General features: G+C 38.2%; 2 protein-coding genes and 2 pseudogenes across 2 annotated transcripts in view; 2 read left to right on the top strand and 2 right to left on the bottom strand.

Moving 5' to 3' along the window:
- LOC138005274 (uncharacterized) overlaps window positions 1-2,449 on the bottom strand; it is a 4,626-nt gene extending 2,177 nt beyond the window's left edge. Inside the window, exons 1-4 of the mRNA XM_068851527.1 lie at window positions 2,432-2,449; window positions 1,687-1,843; window positions 725-893; window positions 324-630 (exon numbers count right to left, since the gene is read on the bottom strand). Of these exons, the coding sequence (XP_068707628.1) occupies window positions 324-630; window positions 725-893; window positions 1,687-1,843; window positions 2,432-2,449 (651 nt within the window). The remainder of the gene's footprint in view (window positions 1-323; window positions 631-724; window positions 894-1,686; window positions 1,844-2,431) is intronic.
- A 1,196-nt stretch (window positions 2,450-3,645) lies between these two features.
- On the top strand, window positions 3,646-5,092 carry LOC138005273 (uncharacterized). Its single transcript, XM_068851526.1, has 3 exons — window positions 3,646-3,732; window positions 4,212-4,325; window positions 4,499-5,092. The coding sequence occupies exons 1-3, from the start codon at window positions 3,646-3,648 to the stop codon at window positions 5,090-5,092; spliced, it is 795 nt and encodes a 264-aa protein (XP_068707627.1).
- A 1,112-nt stretch (window positions 5,093-6,204) lies between these two features.
- LOC138005272 (uncharacterized) lies at window positions 6,205-11,546 on the bottom strand (annotated as a pseudogene).
- A 7,480-nt stretch (window positions 11,547-19,026) lies between these two features.
- LOC138005271 (uncharacterized) overlaps window positions 19,027-20,000 on the top strand; it is a 14,633-nt pseudogene continuing 13,659 nt past the window's right edge.

The raw sequence follows: 20,000 nt of genomic DNA, 5'->3' as shown, positions 1-20,000 counted from the left end.
TTTGACTGACAGAACAGCAACCTTTGACTGTCACAACAATATGCAGTGTAATGCATATACATGGTAGTCAGTAAAGCTGACGTTAGGGATATCCTCGACTTCTAAGAGTTGGCCAACCTGATAAAAAACCCAGCCCTGCTTTATTTCACAACCTCCATCAAATTCAAAAGTGACTGACAACAATATAAACCACATACTTGAGCAGTTCGGGAAATTATCCCACACTCCTCCTCTGAAGGAGAGCAACACAATAAAGCCTAAAAATTCCACTCTGACATTGCCTCTTACAGAAAAGACAGTAAAAAACTGATAATGACACCTACCTGCATCACATTTGTGCATGTGAAGAACTCAATGCAATATTGGATTAAACCAAAAGGCATTCTGTGTATTGGGATGAGTGGCCCTGCATTGTTTGGTCTGTCCATGGCGAGTCCTTGGCAGAACTTCAAGACCAAATTGGGCTTGCTGTTTTCTTCAAGCCTCTTCATAGCATCCATGGACAGCTGCACAAATGTTCGTGGATTGGAAGTAATACCAATCTTGCGAGCTGCCCAGGTGTATAGCTTGTCCAAGATACCTAACACATCTCCATACTCCAATTTCTGCAAGAACACCACCAGCACATCACTAACATCAGAAATAAAGGAAGTTCCACTTATCCCTCCACCCAAGGAGGCCAACCCTTCAATGACTAAGTCACCAATCTGATTGGGAGACAGACTTTTCATTTATTCCAGTAATGCTGGTGATACACGCAGCTGCTGCACCTTGTCGTTGTGGTGTGCCATCAATGTAGGACTCTACAGTGATACCCATGGCATCTTCCGCTTCCATTACTGTGGCATATTTATTTTTTAGTTCACCTAGAACTTTCTGTCGGATGCTGCTTCCTGCAACAAAAAAAAATATCATTTCATTATTTACTGTCTTAATGCATTTTCTGTGTGTTCTATTACTGTTCTTCAATTCTGCTTTTCTTGTCTATTTATTTTCTGAAATAAATAATGGAACATTGTAATTGAACTGAGTGGAGTGCAATTTGGTCCAAAATCATACATGCGATGTCAAAATCCAACGAGTGCAGTATGATTTCAGACCAAAATTGCACGACCCAAAGTTCAATTACCACTTTATTAGATATATTTTGAAATCGCACAATTCAGTACCCTATAGTGTGAATAGAAGAACTTAACAAGATTTTGGTCAGTGCAAATATTTATTGAGTCGATGGTTTTTTGGTCTTTCATTTTTCTGTAATCAACAACAACAACAACAACTTTATTGACACTTACACTTGACAGAATTAAAATGTGACTGATTTGTTTAAAAAAGCCTTAAAATCTGATTGGTTGTTTTGTTTTACTGTCCCATTCTCATTGACTGAGAAAAAGTTGAGATTAAAAGCAAAAGATAGTGTGATTTGTGAATACATCGCAGTGCTGAGAGTCAATCACATTACAAGGATAACCAGTGATTTCAAAATGGACTTAATAAAGCTCATAAAAATTTTATCTATTTTACTTGCTACAAAAAGAAAAAAGTCCAGTAAAAGAAAATTTCATCAATATGAATTACTTAAAGACTTACCAGATCTTCAAAATTCAGTCCCTGAAATATCTTGCACAAAATCTGCTGCTTTGTCCCAGTAATCGTGGCGATTACCGAATGTAGACCATTCGGTACCTTCTTTCTTGAACTCGCCAAATAAAGCGACAAACTGAATCAGAGCAATCTGCTCCTTTCTTTGCCACGGGAAAGATCTCTTTGAAACTGACGGCAGCTGTTTTGGGCTTCTTGGTGATTGCACCAGTCTCGCTTTTTTAAGGATGCAACGAGATGCCTGAAGTTGGAGCAAAGAAATATTTCAAGGAATTAAAAAATACAAGCATGAAACCTTTTCAGAGTAAAGGAGGCAAGCAAACGATCAATGATAATAAACACAAGATACATGAGCTTTTAAAAGTACACTGTTTGATACACATATTATTTTGCACACATTCAAGAAAACAATTACCTTCTGCGCGGGACTTAAGCTTTGTTGAAATCCAAGCGATCGACGGACTGGTGATTCTTCGTGGCTGCATTCGATTTCGCGAGACAGAGACAGAACAGGTTCCAATCCGAAATAATCAAATTATTCGAAGTACGTAAAGAGAAAGAGCGCATACAAATCCAAATGAGGGTAAGACAAGCGAGTGCTCGACCAAATTGGCATCATGTTCGCAGCATTTCGTTCACCGAATCTGACACCTCCATCTTGCATTTTGGCGGACAAACAGCAGAAAATTTGAAATTTTCACAATGGTCAAACCAGTCTAAATCACGAAGTCGAAAGAGGTCGGAGCGCTGATCAAGCATAACTAATCCCTTAGCTATAAATATTAATAGTTTATTACACGAAAACTCAACCATATCAATATACACTCACCCAATTGTCCGAGGTCATCGGAGCATATTTCTATTTGCTTGAACAAAGACAGTTACAAACGGATGTCCTGGCTAGAAGAACAAAACATAAATTGGACAATAAACTGGATAATAATGTTCAAGAAACATCAAAGAACCAATGGGCGTATTGAAAATTACCTGGATAAAAGAAGTCGCATATATTTCCGTGAATGAAAATTGGCTTCGATACCATAAAATGCTCGTTTCACCGTGACGAGAGATGACAAAATTGACGCAAAGCATCTTGGGATAGGTGAAATGTCCTCCTTTGGCCTAACCAGAGGTTAGTTTAGCCTGTCTTTTGAACAACTGGGCCCTGGCCAATGGTTGCATTGAAATCTCCAGCTGCAATGATCTTATACGAAGGATGTTCCTTCCTCGTCTTCTCAATGGCTCTGTGTAGTGTGCGGTAAAAGGTTTCCTTCGAGGAGGTACTATGTTCTTCAGTAGGACAATAGCAGGAGTATATCACCAGCTTCACCCCATTTGGCTTAACTCTGACCATAGTCATCCTGCCTTCCATTATATGCTCAATATTCATGAGTCGGATATGTGGTGGCATGACAATGGCTACTCCTGCATGTGCTATACTCATGCCATTGTATACAACATGGCAACCGTTCAGCACAGGGTCATCGAAACGTATCTAGCCCTCGCCATTCAGGGATCCCAATTGTGCACTTGTCCTAGTGACGGATGTGGAGCTTCAGTGTGAAAGGCTATTAGACTTCCTGGGACTCATAAATGCCTTGTAAGCCTAGCAGTAAACTGAGAGTTGCATATCACATGATTTGCACCCCAATTGCACAATCATTTTCATGCCATATACAGAACAAAATTAATTTGTTGAGAGTTTAATATTTCAGGAGATAAATAACGCAAAACAGGTGTTGAAAAATGTATTTGTCACGCCATGCTTGTCACAGTACATAGTAGCATTACTTTTCTCGTTTCATTCTGCTTCAAATTTTCCAGTTTCTTTAAAGGGGCTAGGTCACGCTGTGAGTCTGCACACTGAGTCCGTTTTATCCGTCATCATGCATGTCAATTTCCAATTGTTTGCTATTGTTAAACATATCACGTTGCGAGTAAAATGTCACCCGACGTCGATTTTGGTTGCTCGAAGGTATTCGCCTCATAAGGAATAGTGCTCGCTATTCTGGGATTCGATTTATGCAATACTAGTAGAAGGGAATGGAAGGTCAGGCGAGTTTGCAGTCTGGTGGCATTGCTGGAACTTCACGTGTAGAATCGGACGATAATTCGCCGCCTTCGCTTTCGGTAAGATAATGAATGTTATGGTTTTGAAACTTTATTTTGTACCCCGCTTCACATGCATGTGATTTCTTTAAAATTTCAGAGTCGTACTTCTTGTAAGTGTAAAAGTACGTGCTCCAGAAAGCAAACGGCAAATGGAAGAGGCTGTCCTTGTAAAGGCGAAAACCTGTTGTGTTCGCCGGCGTGTAAATGTGGCACCCGAAATAAACCTTGCCAAAACAGAGTAAGCTTATAAGTAACATATTTGTCTTTTGTATTATCTTTTCTATTTGCGAATAAAGCTCTGAAATGTTTCCGTGTTACTGCCTTTTTTTTTCTTCGTGCTTGAATTTGCGCCTGAGAGATCTTTTGACCAGTTGTGTATACAATTTGCATAAATGTGCGCTTGTGAAGAAGATAAAGTAGACAATATTCCCTCCGGTATTCTCCTAGAAAATGTTGTTTCAAGTACCAGTTATAAGGTGTTGTACTGCTCTTCACAGGAAAGAAATTCTTGTGAGACTTCAGTTTCAAATCGTCCTGTACCCACAGCGTCGCGTGAACCTTCTCGACCAACCGAAGAAGAAGAGCGAAATAGAGAAAATGAAAGAGTGAAGGTGAAACAAAAATCATTCTTATATCCCCAGATATTACTTTTACGTTCTTAGTCTAGGAAAGTGTATGAAAAAATTGCTTGTGAAAATTTTCTAATCCTAATGCAGTCACATTGGGATTAGTAAATGAACCTGTATTGAGTAAATACAGATTTAGTCAAACCCTTCTCCGGCAGGAGTTCCTCAAAACCCTCTATGCTGAGACGGTGCTAAAGTTATGCACTCGGGCACTGCAGAGGGGAATAGGCAGTATGGATTACATCAATACACTTCTTCTAATGGAGGACGCAGTCGAAGACGGCGATAGGGAGGTCAACAATTCTGAAGAAAGTAATGGAAATCCACATTGCAGTGAAGGCCATCAGACCACACAACCAGAAGCTGGACAGCAACTGCCGCCTGCTTGGCGAACGTCAGAACCTCCTCCACAGTGGTGTAAATGTGGTAGCTGCAGGGTCATGTCGCAGGAGATTGAGATCATTTGTTGTAAAAAAAGGAAATGTGTTACAGAACATGCAAGGTTTAAAAAAGTCTGCCTGGATGCTGATGTGCTGGAATTGTGCATCAAAAACCGTGCAGATATAAGAAATGATAGAGAAGACAATAGCACGAGAACGTTTCGCAAAGCGGCTTACAGGCAATTTATTTTAGATAAATACGGCCATCTGGGCAAAGGTAAAAGAAAGGTTGCTCCCTCGTGTGTTGTCTGGTGTGTTAGGCACCATTACCCAGCACGTACTGGTCTTTATATGGGATTTAGGTCACATTAAGGAAATCATGGCTGGCCACACATATTTCAGATGCAAAACTATTGACTCGATACTATTTTGAAATTGATCTTTCTGCCAAAAAACTAATTTCGCAAACAAAAGTCTGCCCTGCTTCACTTTTACCAATTATAAAGTTTGAACACAATATAAAAGTTGTGCATGCATGTTCTTGGCTGCATATTGAAGTGACTATCACCTCAACACACTTTTCCAATATATTTATTCTCCGAAATCATCCCAAATACATGGTGTTGTTCTTAGAACATTTAGATTGAAATTTCACTCTTTCATTGCCTTTGAAAAATGGGAAAAGTGGTCATACCGTGATTAATAACCGAGCAATGAAAGGGAATGGGTTCGATACCGGGTTGACGTCACAAATTAATTTGCATGGCTGTTTTCAAAGAACTTCCTCAATGCAAATTAATTTGTGACGTCAACCCGGTATCGAACCCATTCTCCTTCATTGCGCGGTTATGGATCAAAGTATGATCACTTTTCCCGTTTTTGAAAGCCAATAAAAAAGTGACATTTCAATCTAAAGGTTCTATAAACAGCACCATGTATTTGGGACAATTTCAGAGAATAAATATAATGGAAAAGTGTGTTGAGGTGACAGGCACTTTAAGGCATACGTGCTGACCACAGAGATCATGTTTATCTTTTACACAAATTAATGTGGAGATTGCCCCTGAACCATTCCATTGCCAATGTGCTGCATGAGCCAATCCCCCTTCCCTTTGTTGTTACTGATCCCCTTATGTGCACTTAATTGAATTACACGTTGAAAAAAGTAATAGAAGTTAGTTGTTAATTATACACATTATTCCAAAATTTTGGCAATTTTAGTATTCTTTTGTTTGCTTGCAAATTAGCCCCTGCTACCTTATTTTGAAACTAAAAATTGGAAACAACATTTGACCTTGAACGAGGCATTAGGGCTAATTTTCAAGAAAGCAAAATAATACTAAAATGACTGCCATTTTTTAATAAGGTGTATAAAATTCCAACTTTTTGCAGTTGCGTTGTATGAATATTGTTATCTTTGAATACTATGTACAATAATGTGAAAGAAGACAAATGTAATGTAAAGAAATCTAGTCAATGCTCTTTTATTTGCTAAAACGGATTTTTGTTTCTCGCGCCGCAAACAACTCTGTGGAAGACACAGGGGGTGCCTGTGCAATGGTAGGTGCGATCCTAGCAGGGTCATCCTCTGACAAGCTCACATGATGCGTAACTGTGTTAGTATCAACAAGCCTTCTATGGAGAATTCTGGCCATTAGCATTGGAATATATCCGAAACTCTTTTCCTCTTTCACAATCTTAGCATTCCATGCTTTGGTTCGTTGGTTGTACTTTCTTGTTACAAGTTGCTTATCCTCGCTTTTACTTCTGGCTTGCCCTCGTTTGACATGGAAGTTCCAGTCGATAGCAGCAAGTTGTTTGCGTGCCTTATATGCTCTGAAGCTAAAAGAATGAACATTCAAGTAAATGGTTACAATCCTGTATGAATATGTTCTTTAAGTGTCATGTATGCCCTTAAAGGGGCTAGGTCACGCTATTTTAGGTAATTCTGTTTAATTTTGTTAATTATGAGCTCTAAACGTCAAATTGGCAGAGCAAGAGTCTTTCTTTTGGAAAATCACGGCCACATAACAGCTGAAAACGATTTTCCAGCTTTGTAAATGATATTTTGATATAGACTGATATAAATTTGAAAAAAGGTGGGCTGACGTTTTTCAAATTTACCCAAATTGAATCCATTTTAATCCTCTCCAGTTTTGTCCATCCATGTCCCTTCTTGGCTTCCCTGTGTTTTGTTAGAGTTCTCCTATAGTTTTGAACAGTTATTTTGATATTTTAGTTAATTCTATGACCATTCGATCAGTGCTGAAATTGCCTAAAATTGCGTGACCTAGCCCCTTTAAGCATTGTCTTTGATATTCTAAAGTATCCATAATTCATTCATTGTGTAACTTTGAATTTCCTTGTCCTAAATGAGGAAAGTTGGGGGTTGGCCAAGGTTTAAAAAGGAATTTTACTTACGAGTAGGCACATCTCTTTGGTGTGTAGACCAACGAAAGGCTATTAGCGCATTCCAACCCACCAGTATGTCTGCAACGATATAAAACACATTGATAAAAAATAATGTCAACACCAAAACACCTCCATGCATTGCCATCTATATGTACTAAACTTCAGTATGCTGTAATGATATCTTGTACAGTAAAGGTGGACCAAAAAAAAAAATGAAGACCATGTGATCACAACTGCGTATGTACTAGTACAGAAAAGTACTTTGATATATACCTGGCCCTAGTTGTTTGAAGGTTGGGCATCTCTATCCACTGGTTAAAGCACTATCCAGTGGATAGTGCAGTATCCAATGAATGGTGTTTTATGCAGCGGATAGCCTTTACAATCATCTTTCAATAACAGGGGCCTGTTGGTCAGTGGCCATCTTATAACCCTTCTGCCACCCCTCCCCCCAACAAAGAAATAGAAGGCATACCTGAACCGTACGTAATACTTAAAGCTTTGAAGAAGGCCTGGATCGAGTATAATTTCTTGTAAGGCTTCGAAGTCCTTTTCTCTCCTATCAAACCATGGAAGGGTGTGTGTATCGTTTAGTTCCTCATGATCGCACTTGCCTCCAGTCCACTCATGAACATTGCAAACATGGTGAAGGATGCCAACCCATTTGGTCTAAAAAAATGTAAAACAAACATTTTATGAAACTGATGCATTATGTTGCTACATTCAAACCCTATATTTTAAGGAATACTTATACACATTGCTAAAGTTGTTCCTGGTACTGCACAAGAAGGTTGATATTTACCTTGAGAACATCCAATGCTTCTCCGTCTGTGGAACATCTTCTCTGGAAACACTGCAGATATACCAAAAGTGGTTGATGATGTGGTCAGTCCACTTGGCAATCTTCTGGTTTGCCCTCAAATTGCTTACCTATGCATTTACAAAAAAAAAAAAAAACATGTTTGACAAATCAATAATAATTGTGCTGTTACAGAACTATTGTGTATCCAGATGGCTCAACAGGTGTTGAAGAAGGCAGTCGGTTTGAGGAGAGAAACTGACTGTATAAATAAGTTAGTGTATTTAACAAAGCTGACTTTCTCAGTGTTGACGATAGCTGAAAGCCCTGTTAAGTCTTTTTTTTTTAAGGAAAAAGCAATTTTAAGTTTACTGTGATACTACCTTTAGAATGCACTTTCTGATACTTTTGGCTTTGTGCCATATGTCAAGGGAGTGAAAAACATCTTCAAAGCTGTCAGCTGAAAGGACAATGAATTTAATGAGTAAATGAAGGAAGGAAAGAAGGGGGGAAGGGCAAAATTCTTAAAAGTAACGTTTACGTTAGATATAATGTAAATTATATTCTGTTCAGTTATCATTTCATCTTCTTTTTACTTGAGAGATTTGTTGATTTATGCTTCTTATGTTTGTAGGACTCACCAAGAAATTTTTTGATTGTGGTAGATGCATCTGTGCTAATTTCTACTACATTTAGGACTTGTTTCAACCTGGTCAGGGCTTGCTCAAGGGCTTTCTTTTCCATAGCATTGCTCTTCATGTCCACGTGCCTTTTGTCCACCACTTCTACTTCCAATATATATTCTGTAACCAATTCCATAAGGAAGTAGCACAGATTCTTAGCAGAAAAACCTGGTGAATCGCACTGTCCGTCCCCACAGAGTACTACCTTCTCACCTCTAAACTGTTGAATTAGCTCCCCTCTCATCCACTCCCACCAATTATCAACTGCTGGGATGCAGTAGCGCCTTTGCATCCGGTGAAAAGTTGTATTTGAGATGAATGATAGGCCCATGAAATCAGCAAATCTTGCAACCTTTGCATGATTGTTCCCTGAAAGTAGCACAGCAGCTGCAGTTTGCAGATTGTTGGCCCACAAACCATTTATTTCTCTTGATGAGGAAAACCTCCCTTTATGGCCAGATGAACACTGCCAACGTACTATTACACATGTTCCAATAATGGAGTAGTCCATCGTTCTTGTTAACAAACAACCTGGACTTGGACACTTTCCCATAAACTGTTCTAGCAAAAGGTCAAGAGAGCAAATAACTTTTTTTGACCGGATAGTTTCAAGTTCTTCTTTGTAAATATTCTGTTCATATAATCTTGAAAATCGAACATAGGGACCAAACTCAACACTTGCAGTCTCCACTGCAGGAGAGTTTTCTACCGCTGGACCAGAGGCAGCCAATTTTTGAGGTGAGCTTCTGTCTGAAGCACATTTATCATCTACAGTATCTTCAACATCACTGACATGGTCCACAATGGCACTTTCAATACTGTAACACAAGAAGACAGATTGTCAACAGTGGTGAACAACAATGCACCTATGTTCCATTGGTGTGACTTCGATAAATTAATAGTATATGTATGTAGCTGCAGAAGTTTTTTCCTATTCATGTCGCAACAGGTAACTAGAAAAATGCTCAAAAAACAAGGGTGAAATCAATTTTCCTTCCCACCTTATGCTAGGAGGCAAAAATTAAGAGCCTCAATTGCTGTACTTGTGCAAGTGGTGTAGTATTAATTATTAGACTGAGTACATATGGTACCTTGAATCACTATCACTTTCTCCTGAATCGTCGCTACTTTCCTTATTCATTTCCATGAGTGCACTTTCCACAGTGATCCTATAGACTTGAAGCATACATTTGTATGTAATTATTTAACTAGGACTTTCACTCATGTTCAAGTCAAAGAAACCTTTTCCTACTAAAACAGATGAAGATTATTCATGAACAATACTAAGATACAGGATATCTTATGGAGGACAGGAATTAATTCAAGTTGACATAAAATTAAACAGACCAACAGTTAAAAGGAGACACAAGATCCCATGGAAGACAGAGAAAATCAACTCCAAGTTAAAACAGGCAGCATCTCGACAATATTCTTAGACATCTGTTCTGCAAAGGCCACCATTGTCTATATTTGTACAACATAGTTGTAAATGTCTGTGTGTTTCATTATAGTTCCATGACTTCATTTAACACAAAAATAGTTCCCACATAAAGGAAAACATTTTCATACATTTCAGTAGACATAATGTTCACCTGGGTGTAAGTATAGAACATTTGAAGTAAATAAAATAATAGCCAACCATTTACATGTATATGGAAGTATTGTAAAGATAGAGAACAATTAGGTAAACTCACTAAGAAAATAATGGTCTGAATTTTGTACCTTGAAGTTGTACAGGAATAATCCTCATCTTCACTTGAATCACTCCCTAGTGCAAAACTCTCCTCATCACTCTCAGCATCACGACTTATTATCACAGAGTCATTTACTATGTGATATGACGACTCTCCAGCATGAGTGACATTTGATGAAACAGTGACATTTTCTATCTCAACATCTGAAGATTCCAGTGACATAGGAGAGGCTCTATCATTCCAAGAAAAAAAGAATAAGATATTGAACGATTTTAGTATAATATCATCCAACGAGACTGAAAGAAATTAATGGATGGGTTATGATGTCGAATAATCTCCTATATATTCCAAATTATTCTCTTCCTTCAGCAAATAAAATTTTAATAATAGCAGATTACATAGAGTAAGGCAGTTGAAGCATGTTTCTTCTTTGAGTTCACTTTAGTTATCTCTTTGGAGGAATAAAGGTGCAGTCAAGCAGAAATGCATGTCAGGGGTTGAGAAGTCAAATTTCCAAGGACTTAAAGATAGCTCAGAAGATAACCATGTACACATCAACATTCAAGCCATAACAAATATTTACCTTGATTTCCGAAAAGCTAAATTTCCACTTGGAGAATCAAAACAAGGAGCATTATGTCGATGTTGAATTGGTGTTGAAGTAATGGACACTGAAACAACACGAAAACATTAAATGTTAATAATATGTTTGGCCTAAGGATATCTATGGGCTGTACGTAAACTAAAGTCTGAGAAAAATGAATATCATTAAGAGCAAACGAAGTACTTTATAACGAACAATTTACAACTCTAACCGGTTCGAGCCTTTTTGGCGTTGTCTTCATCTTGTCTATCTCCACTTCTTTTTGACCCTCCTGAAAAGACGTCTTTCAGCCTTCAAAATAAAGAAAAGACATATGTATAAAGCTTAAGTTAATATTAGAACTGTTAAGTACCGTACAACTTTTTCAGGAGAAAATACAATAGATGAAACATCCTCACCTTTCTCTTCGCCGAAGCTCCAACGACAGCAAATGAGTAGCGAATGACGAATCTGTGTTGAAGCTGCTGTTGCTTTTCAACGTGTTCCACGTTGAATGAATGTCTTTGGACAATCTTATTCGCTTGAATTGAGAATCCCACGTTTTCCTCCGAAGGAGAAGCTTGTCTGGGGAGAGAATTAGACGGCCTGAGTTGGCCCTTCGTCCTCCCCGACTGCCACCACTAGTGTATGACATCGCAATTAAAACCGAAAATACCACCGATGGGTGAAAATAGCTACGTCAAAATAAAGTTTAATAAATTTACTTGAAATTACAAAAAAGATCAGATAAGTTCGACGTCGCGATTGCTTAGGATTAAACAGATTGAGTTCGAGTCGACGGTAATGGCGGACAGTTTGAAAAAAGGTGTCCCGCTGTTTTTCAAAGATGTTGCTTCCCAGTGTGCATGCGCAAATCATGACCTAGCCCCTTTAAACTTGACAAGTGTTATTACAGAAAACCTATGCTTCATTCATTAATATAGAGAATTGATAATCATCTGGAATTCACATTACAAAAGCCGCTGTGTTGCGTATCCTTAGGAATCACGACATTTCGCATTCATTCTTTTCGTTTTTTTGACTGTTGTTATTTACTGATATATGATTGAGCAGTTGCCTTTGCTTTTAGAAAGGCAAATAAAGGATTTTTCATTCATCAGTATCCCCCCACACACGTAATTCTCCATTAAAAAAAATTGCTAATTGTTGTTTAGTTCCCGAAAAGACGTAAATGAAATTAGTTGCAATATAAAATAACTTTGCCTGGTTCTTTGAGCAGCTTGTAACAGTCCTTTTAACTGGTATACAGCAAAGTTCTATGTTAAAAATCACACAATTCTGAAAGTTAAATTCGAGAAAAACAAATAATTATTGATAAAAAGCGGCAGGTCTAATTTGGAGGTTGCAGATCGCGGGTTGCAGGTCATTGTCTCACCAATACAGAAAGTACCCCTAAACATTCTTAAAAGCTAACCTTAGACCTGCAACCTCCATATTCTACTTTCAATTTCAAGGCAATTTTATGATAGAGCAGAAACATATTAGTAACAAGGTAACTAAAGGTATTTCTCTTAAGAGACATTTTTCTTGTGTTTCTTTTGAAGGCAGGCGGTGGAATAACGCCATTTAAATTCAACATCCAAATTCTTACACCATGGAGCCTTTTTGCAAAACATTAGATAATCGAATTTTTTTCAGGTGCATATACGACCAAGTTCGAGGATCATTTCTTCAGTTCATCTTCAAAACATATAATTTCTTTCATTCACTAGATAATTGATTTAATCAACTGGGTGAAATTATTTGTGGGGCTTACCTTGATCACCATCATTTCGTTGGATGTGTTTTTTTTCGTTTGACTTCAGAAGTAATCATAAAGTGACCGCTTTTTTCCATTGTGACCTTCCATCTTTGAAAAACTTTTGAAATACCTTTTAACTTCTTTGACACAAGCTGCATGCCACGTTTGTGCAATGCTGAGGTCTCGCACTTATTACGAAAGTTATCTGTCAACACCAATTTCTGTAATTTCTGTATGTCCTTACTACAAGGATCTTATTCTTTTTTTAAAATATAAAAGGAAAACGAAATACTAAAGTTTAATTCCACATGTAAAAAGTTAATTAAGAATCTAGATGATTGGTAACATAACGCAATTGTTTCTTGTTTTTTCCAAAAAAAATTGCGCACAATAGCCGGCACAAGATGGTCTGAGAGCCGGCGGAAATCCGCTGGCTACCGGCTTCTAATGGACAACCCTGGCGCCAGCAGTAAACGAAAAAAATTCATTGTTCTCGTGATTGGCCAAAACTGGTAGTGGTAGCCACTGCTGTGAACGTTGTGGAAGCACCTGTTTTATCCTTGTGCAAAGCCAGTCTTCTCTTCTGTTGATGGAATCTGCGCTGGAACTTGTTGCCGTCAAACTCTTCAGAGGGGTCAGTGAGCTGGAGGCACATTTTCTTTTGCTGCCATATCCAATATATCTCTCACATGTAGCCTCTCGTCTTCTGACATGTGTTTTATTGTGTACCAGATCCTACTCCCTTTCTGCTGGTTCTCTCGTTCACTCTTGTTCCCTTCTTTAAATTCTCCTTGCATTTTAACTCCAAATCTTTCTTTGTGTCTTCATCATCTAAGTCTGGCCCCCGCCCAATTACTTGGCTGCCCGCCATCTGTACCTCTGATCTAATTTTATTAATTTCGTCCCTTGTTAGCTCCTGTTCCCTTTCTCTCTGTGCCGCTTCCAATGCTCGGTCTCTCTTGCCAAAATTAACATGACAAAGTTGTTATCTGCAATTGTTTGTCAGTGCAAACTGGCCATCCACTTGGATATGCAGCCTTTATCCACTAGATAACAATATCTGCAGGGGTTTCATGAGAAGCTGGGTACAGTTGGTATGCCACCGTGGATGTTGTCACAAATTTGTTTCTCGTGGCTGGCAACTGTGGCTTGATTGTTACTGAAAGCCTTATAAAAGACGAGTGAGCTTCGCTTAGTTGGCCTAGACCAGGCTCCAGTATTTCAAAAAATATATATATTGAAACCCCTGTATCGGCCCTTGAAAAACTCTGCTCTGGTAATAAAATTAATTAACTAATTAAACTATGTGGTCTGTAATATCACTTGCTCATAATAATCCAGGCTCTCAGAATATTTATATTAACATTGCAGAAAATAAGACAAATGTTACCATGGTTAATTTGTTCCTTCTGTTGATAAATCTTTGCCGCCGCCTCTTCTCCTGGTCTCCTGGTCTGTTTTGGTTACTTGTTAATGTTTTTGACTATGGTAATATTGCTTTATCCTTTTGAGGATTACTCCTCTTGAAGGTGGTACCACACCATTTCCATCATTATCACATGCCATCGTTTCATGAATGTACTGGGCCATTTCATTGCGAAGAAAAGCATCAGTTTTAGACCAAGTGGGAAGTGGAGTGGAGTGGGAAGAAACAAATTACTGTACAAACGTCAGGAAAGTCATAAGTAAATAAAACTATTTATAAGGGAGTACCATCACTTCATCTCTAGATAAGAAAATTTTCTTCGAATTTCAAGAAAATACTGTAGTGTTGTTACCATGAAGCAATACAAGAAGAGTTCTTTTTATTGCCTTTGACTAGAAATGTTTAGAGAATGAAATAAGGTTGAAATGTGAAGAAATTACCATTATGACTACCCTGGATGCAGAAACATGAAGTACTTTTATTAGAGAGCTCTTGGTATCACATCTAGGGTATCATTTTTTGCCTCAATTCCACTGATTGAAATTAAAAGTCATTCTTAACAAATTAACCTCAACGTTAACGTTCCTATGTAACAGGAAAAGTTTAATAGCTAATCAGTTGAAATGTCTTTCAAAGGTCCAAAAAGAACTTTTCTAAATCCACAATTAATTAAGGAAAAATTCACTCTTTTACTTTGTAAACACCCAACGCAATTAAAGCACAAGGCAACACAATCCATATTCAGGCAGGATGGTTTTACACCTTCAATGCTAACTTCAAGTAAAAGTGGTTTTTACCTTTATTGGGATCAATGTGGTCTTTAAATTCATATTGAAACACGTCCTTCATTACATACTATCAAATGTAATAAACAAAAGCAACCTGTTAGATTTTTACAGCTCTTATAATTATTTACAAATTGCCAAACGCTTCATTTGCTGTGTGACCAGACACAAAGTTGCACATATTTAAATGTAACAGCATGAAAGTTACAAACAAATGCTAAAAAAATCACAAGATACTCCCAGTGTATCTCTTCGTGAACATTAAAATTGAGCTCAATCTGATCAATATTTTGTACATTGGGCATGTTCATATTACTTTAAAATTTCACACCTCCAGTAAAATTTACAAGGTCCACACTTATTGTGCTACTATGATCAAGCTGTCACATACCTTTTTGTTGGCCTGAGAAATACCTTTTGAAGTTTTTTTATGTTTAAAGAATGGTAGGGTAAGTGGAATGGCCGCCAGACATAACGACTAGTCCGTCAAACACGACGGTTCACCTTAAAAAGGGGTATACCAACATGCCAACTTTGCCAAGGAACTGAACCGCTCCCCTATCAAGAATGAACAACAGACAAACGGACAAACAGAAAATTGCATCCAGGAGATGCTTTGTCTGACTTAGACTCCGAAATGACTATGTGACGAAAACAACAAGAGAGACTCAAAAACAACTGGACTAAACAAAACAAGCACGACCCAGCACAAGGGTGAAAAGCGACCAATGAAAGGCTGCTCGTCAGCAGACTCATCCAACGCCAAGACGTTTGTTCACCCCAGAAAAACGGCCAGGACATGCAAGCACAACACAAAACGAGATACTAAATATGGAAAACCAAGACATCGTTTCTGAAGTAGAAGTTGAGCAAGTTTTATTGTTATGCGATGAAAGGAAGTGCTTTTTTGTCAAACTCTTTAAGTCCATTAATTTTCGCCCGCCATTAAATCGCCATGTTCCTGCGGCCTGGTTACCAACGCGTACTAAATGTTTGCGGGCAAAATACAAGTGATGTCATTTTCTTGACGCATCCTGGCGACTAGCATTTTTCTCAGCTGACGTTACACAATTTCTACACTGTTCTGACTTTGATGCGTTGTTCTTGCAAGTTTATGTATTAAATTCAAACATTTAATGTATGGAGGGAAGTCGATGTGTTGTCCAGGATCACAAGAACCACTGTAATCGAGCGGTTGGAATTGGTTTTCATAGTCCGTTGGTCTAAAGGAGAGATGTTTGGCCAGGGCCCGTTAAGCTGTAAATAAAGTTGTTTACCACTAACTAACAAAGCACTTGAAAATGTATATTATAATTCGAAATATGCCCAGTGTAGTTTACAGTAGAGTGTACCGATCAATGGATAAAAATTGTTCCAAGTTTATATCAATTTCCCTGTTTTCTTTCAGGTATAAATGCTAAGTACACCACGCTGCTATCGTAAAACAACATTTCGGACAGTTGACAACCTCAAAAGTAATAAAGTTAATTGATAATTATCGGGTTTTGTGACAAACCAAATAAGGCCAAATTGTGTTCAAAGTTCCCTAGACCAGCACATCAAAGACTTCGACTCAAAGAAAACGTTCAACTACTGTAACACAACAAAAACAACTGAAAAATTGATGGGGTTATTCACACACAATCAGTTGACCATCTGGACATCATTTGTTGTAATCGAGATACTGATCTTCAGTGGTAATGCTCGAGATGTCAAAGGCAAAAGTCCTTCATTTATCAATTTATTTTAGGCCAAAAATCCCTTGTCATTTGATGTTAACAGCTAAGTAAGAAGAATTTGAAGACATGTTTTTGTGACAGCTATCCACAAGGTCCGTGAAGTGCACGAAGTATTTTCCTACTGACACCATGTAAGATACGCAGAGATTTGAGGTTTGTTATCATGTTCAAGAAATAGCCAAACTCTTGGGCCAAAACCAAGAAAGAAGAATAAATAGCCGCCAAACACAACCATACAATCCAAATTCAAAAATTCCTTTCGAGTATCAAATGCATAAAATCAAACTTGCAAAATAAATCCATGGCAGTCGGAAGCCAAACAAATTTAATCATTAGGAAAAAAATATACTTATCCATTAGTGGTTCACGTTCTATCATTCTTCCATCCATTAGTCGTTCACATTTCATCATTTCTCCGATGGAAATTGGATTTCCCTGGGAGGTGAGGACTGGACGAATGAAGGGAGGTTGACAGAGGGCAATGCTGTACTGAACACACTTAAAACTAGATTTTACTGCCCTTCCCTTGGGGGTCTTATTTCCTGCGCAACAACTGCAGGCTTTGAGGCATTTGGTTGTTTCTTTGTACTACTACATCTGGACTAAAGGACTACAATTAGGTGAAAGGAATAAAACGTTTCTTTTGTCGTGCCATTTTGTGAAAACTACTTTGCCTTTCTGCTGAACTACTTTCTCGCCCACAGCACACAATTTATCCCTCTGTGCAGTTGACCCTTACAGTGGCACAAGTGCATGTGTCATTACTCTCAAGGTGTTCTAACAACTTAACTGAGCTAAAAAAAATATCAAAGTATACATGATGATTCTTAATCAGGAAAGGCCTAACCATTTTAATGACTACATTGTAACCTAAACTGTAAATTCCAAGCCTCTGGTTTGGTTCCTTATCTAAGTAAACATCGTAATTTAAAATGTAACCCTCACTAGAATCAGTGGCCATCCAGACTTTAATACCGTACTTGGTTGGTTTGGCTGGCATGTACTGTCTAAAAGAAAGCCTACCCCTAAAGCTAACCATACCGTCATCTACAGAAATATTCTTAGTGGGCTGAAAAATTATTTTCACAGTTCCTAACATAATCTAGAACTGACCTAACCATTTTGCAAAAATACAAATAACAACTAATTTCTTTGAACCTACTCTTTGGCATTGTCTTCTTAATACCGTGGTTAGCAAAAAAATCATTGGTTGGCTAATGTAAAGCTAAATTTGGAAGCTTAAAGGGAAAGTACGGTCTAGAAAGTTTCTCTGAATCGAAAGTTCTTTACCTGTGTTGTCATACTTGACCACTCATTTGAACTAAATGTGTTTGAATAGCCAACAATAATGCTTTAAAAATAGTCAACTTTAAATTGAAATCCGCCATCTTTGTTTTTGTGTATGCAAACGAGGCTATGACGTAGCAATAGTCAAAGATTTCTCCAGATGACTACTACAATAATAAATTGTTCTAGGAAAATAACTTGCTGCTTCCATTTTGTAGCACATATTAACTTTCCTTAGTCATTACTCACAGAAATTGTCACCTGACACAAGTGTGACTGATAATCTTCTGATTGACAGCATATGCTACCCGGAAATCATTGCTTTCAGTAGCACCACAGTGAAGTATTTTTGGTGCTTTACCGTCAATTGTGTTTTTTAAGGATTCATTAGCCTAGCTAGATCCAAGGGTTGCAAGTTTATCTGCATTTTTAACAAAGTAACATGACTTTCTCTGATTCCTCTTGTAGCTTCTTCCCATGTAGATCTTTCCCATGTGGCAGTGAACTGTGATGGAAGCTTAAGGGATCTTTGCAACTGACCAACAACTAACTGGACGGCACGAGACTGGAGGTGGAGTTGTCTTGGAATAAATATAATAGTACTGTATTGCAAATACAATTAGGAATTTAGAAAAGAGTACAAATATAACAATGTTATTATTGGCCAGTTGAAGCACACACCACCAGAAATCAAACCAATCAAAAACATTAATAGTCACTGAAATGCAACTATGGTGAACTTACATGTTTGGATAAAATTTATCTGGAAATACTTGGTCGCACTTGAATTACACTGTATCAAAATCTACTCACAAACTAACTTTTTAACAGAGTCAGCTTTTCCTTGCTCGTTTCCTCTTTCCCACTGTTTTTCCACGGTTTGCTGGCTCAACTATTCCATTGGCCATCTCTTTTGTGGTGAAAAGGTGTGAAAACCCGCAACGCAAAGTTTTTCACATCCCCAACAGATGGCAATGAAACAAGGTTTGTCACATTATGCATCTGTAAATGTAAAGCCCAATTTGGGAGTTACAATACACGTATGTATGTAAATAAAAGGCAAGAAACGTTGCCACTGTTATGCTCAGGCCTATAACATGTATGTTGTTTGCAGGAAGAATTTCATGAGCAGGAGAATGGCAAAGTTTGAAAAGATCTTGAAGAAACATGCCCCCAGTAAAGCACCAGTGATACTGCTGATGGACAACATCAACATGTACCAGGGAACAGCACGTCATCATAGACTGTTTAAGACCATCTCTCCAAAGATGTGGAACTTTACAGTCCATGGTGCGATCATCCCAAACTGCAGTGGGCTGGAAGGGGAGGCTGGAGGGGTTGGCGCAGTGGTAAGATCTCTGCCTTCCAACCCTAGGGTCCCGGGTTCCATTCCCGGTTCTGCCGAGAGTGGAATATTTGGCGACCTTCTTTCCCGCTGAAGTTCACTCAGCTTTCCATCCTTCCGAGGTCGGTAAAATGAGTACCAGCATGCATGGACTGCTTAGAAGCGGCTGCAATTTGCACCTGTATATGCTTCCAGTCCGCTGGGGGTAAACTGATCATTGTAAAGCGCCTTTGAGACGTTTGTGATAAAGGCGCTATATAAATGCACGACTTTACCTTTACTTTAACTTGCCAACTTGAACAGAAAGATGTTTCTACCCTAAAAGCTGGTGATCTCTTTATTGGTATGTTTAAAGAAAGGAGTGTACTTTTGTGGTAGCATTACATTTTGGTACATTCACTTATATACACCTGGTACATGCATTGAAATTTTCTTGAAACTCTAATAATACTGTATGCCATGTTTTCACCTGATTATTGCCAAGTCCTTCCAACCGAAAATGTATCAGCCACCAGCCCAGGGTAACCTGTGTTTTTCTTAGTGTTATGGACATGTAGTTACTTGTTTAAATATTGTGCAGTCCATATGTTACTTACATTTGTAAATCAATTTATCCTTGCTGCTTTGCCTACTATAATTACAACATAAAAACAGAAAAAGTAAATTTTTTCACATACATGTAAGTAACATGACTTTACTTTCATTTAGATTCCAACCCTGAGCAGTTAAAAGTATTTGAAGGGGCTAGAGATCAGTATCTGGTAA

Source organism: Montipora foliosa, chromosome 6 (assembly GCF_036669935.1).
Source record: "Montipora foliosa isolate CH-2021 chromosome 6, ASM3666993v2, whole genome shotgun sequence".
Classification (NCBI taxonomy): Eukaryota; Metazoa; Cnidaria; class Anthozoa; order Scleractinia; family Acroporidae; genus Montipora; species Montipora foliosa.
Note: the sequence above shows the minus strand (reverse complement) of the source record. Positions and strands in the feature narration are given on the sequence as shown.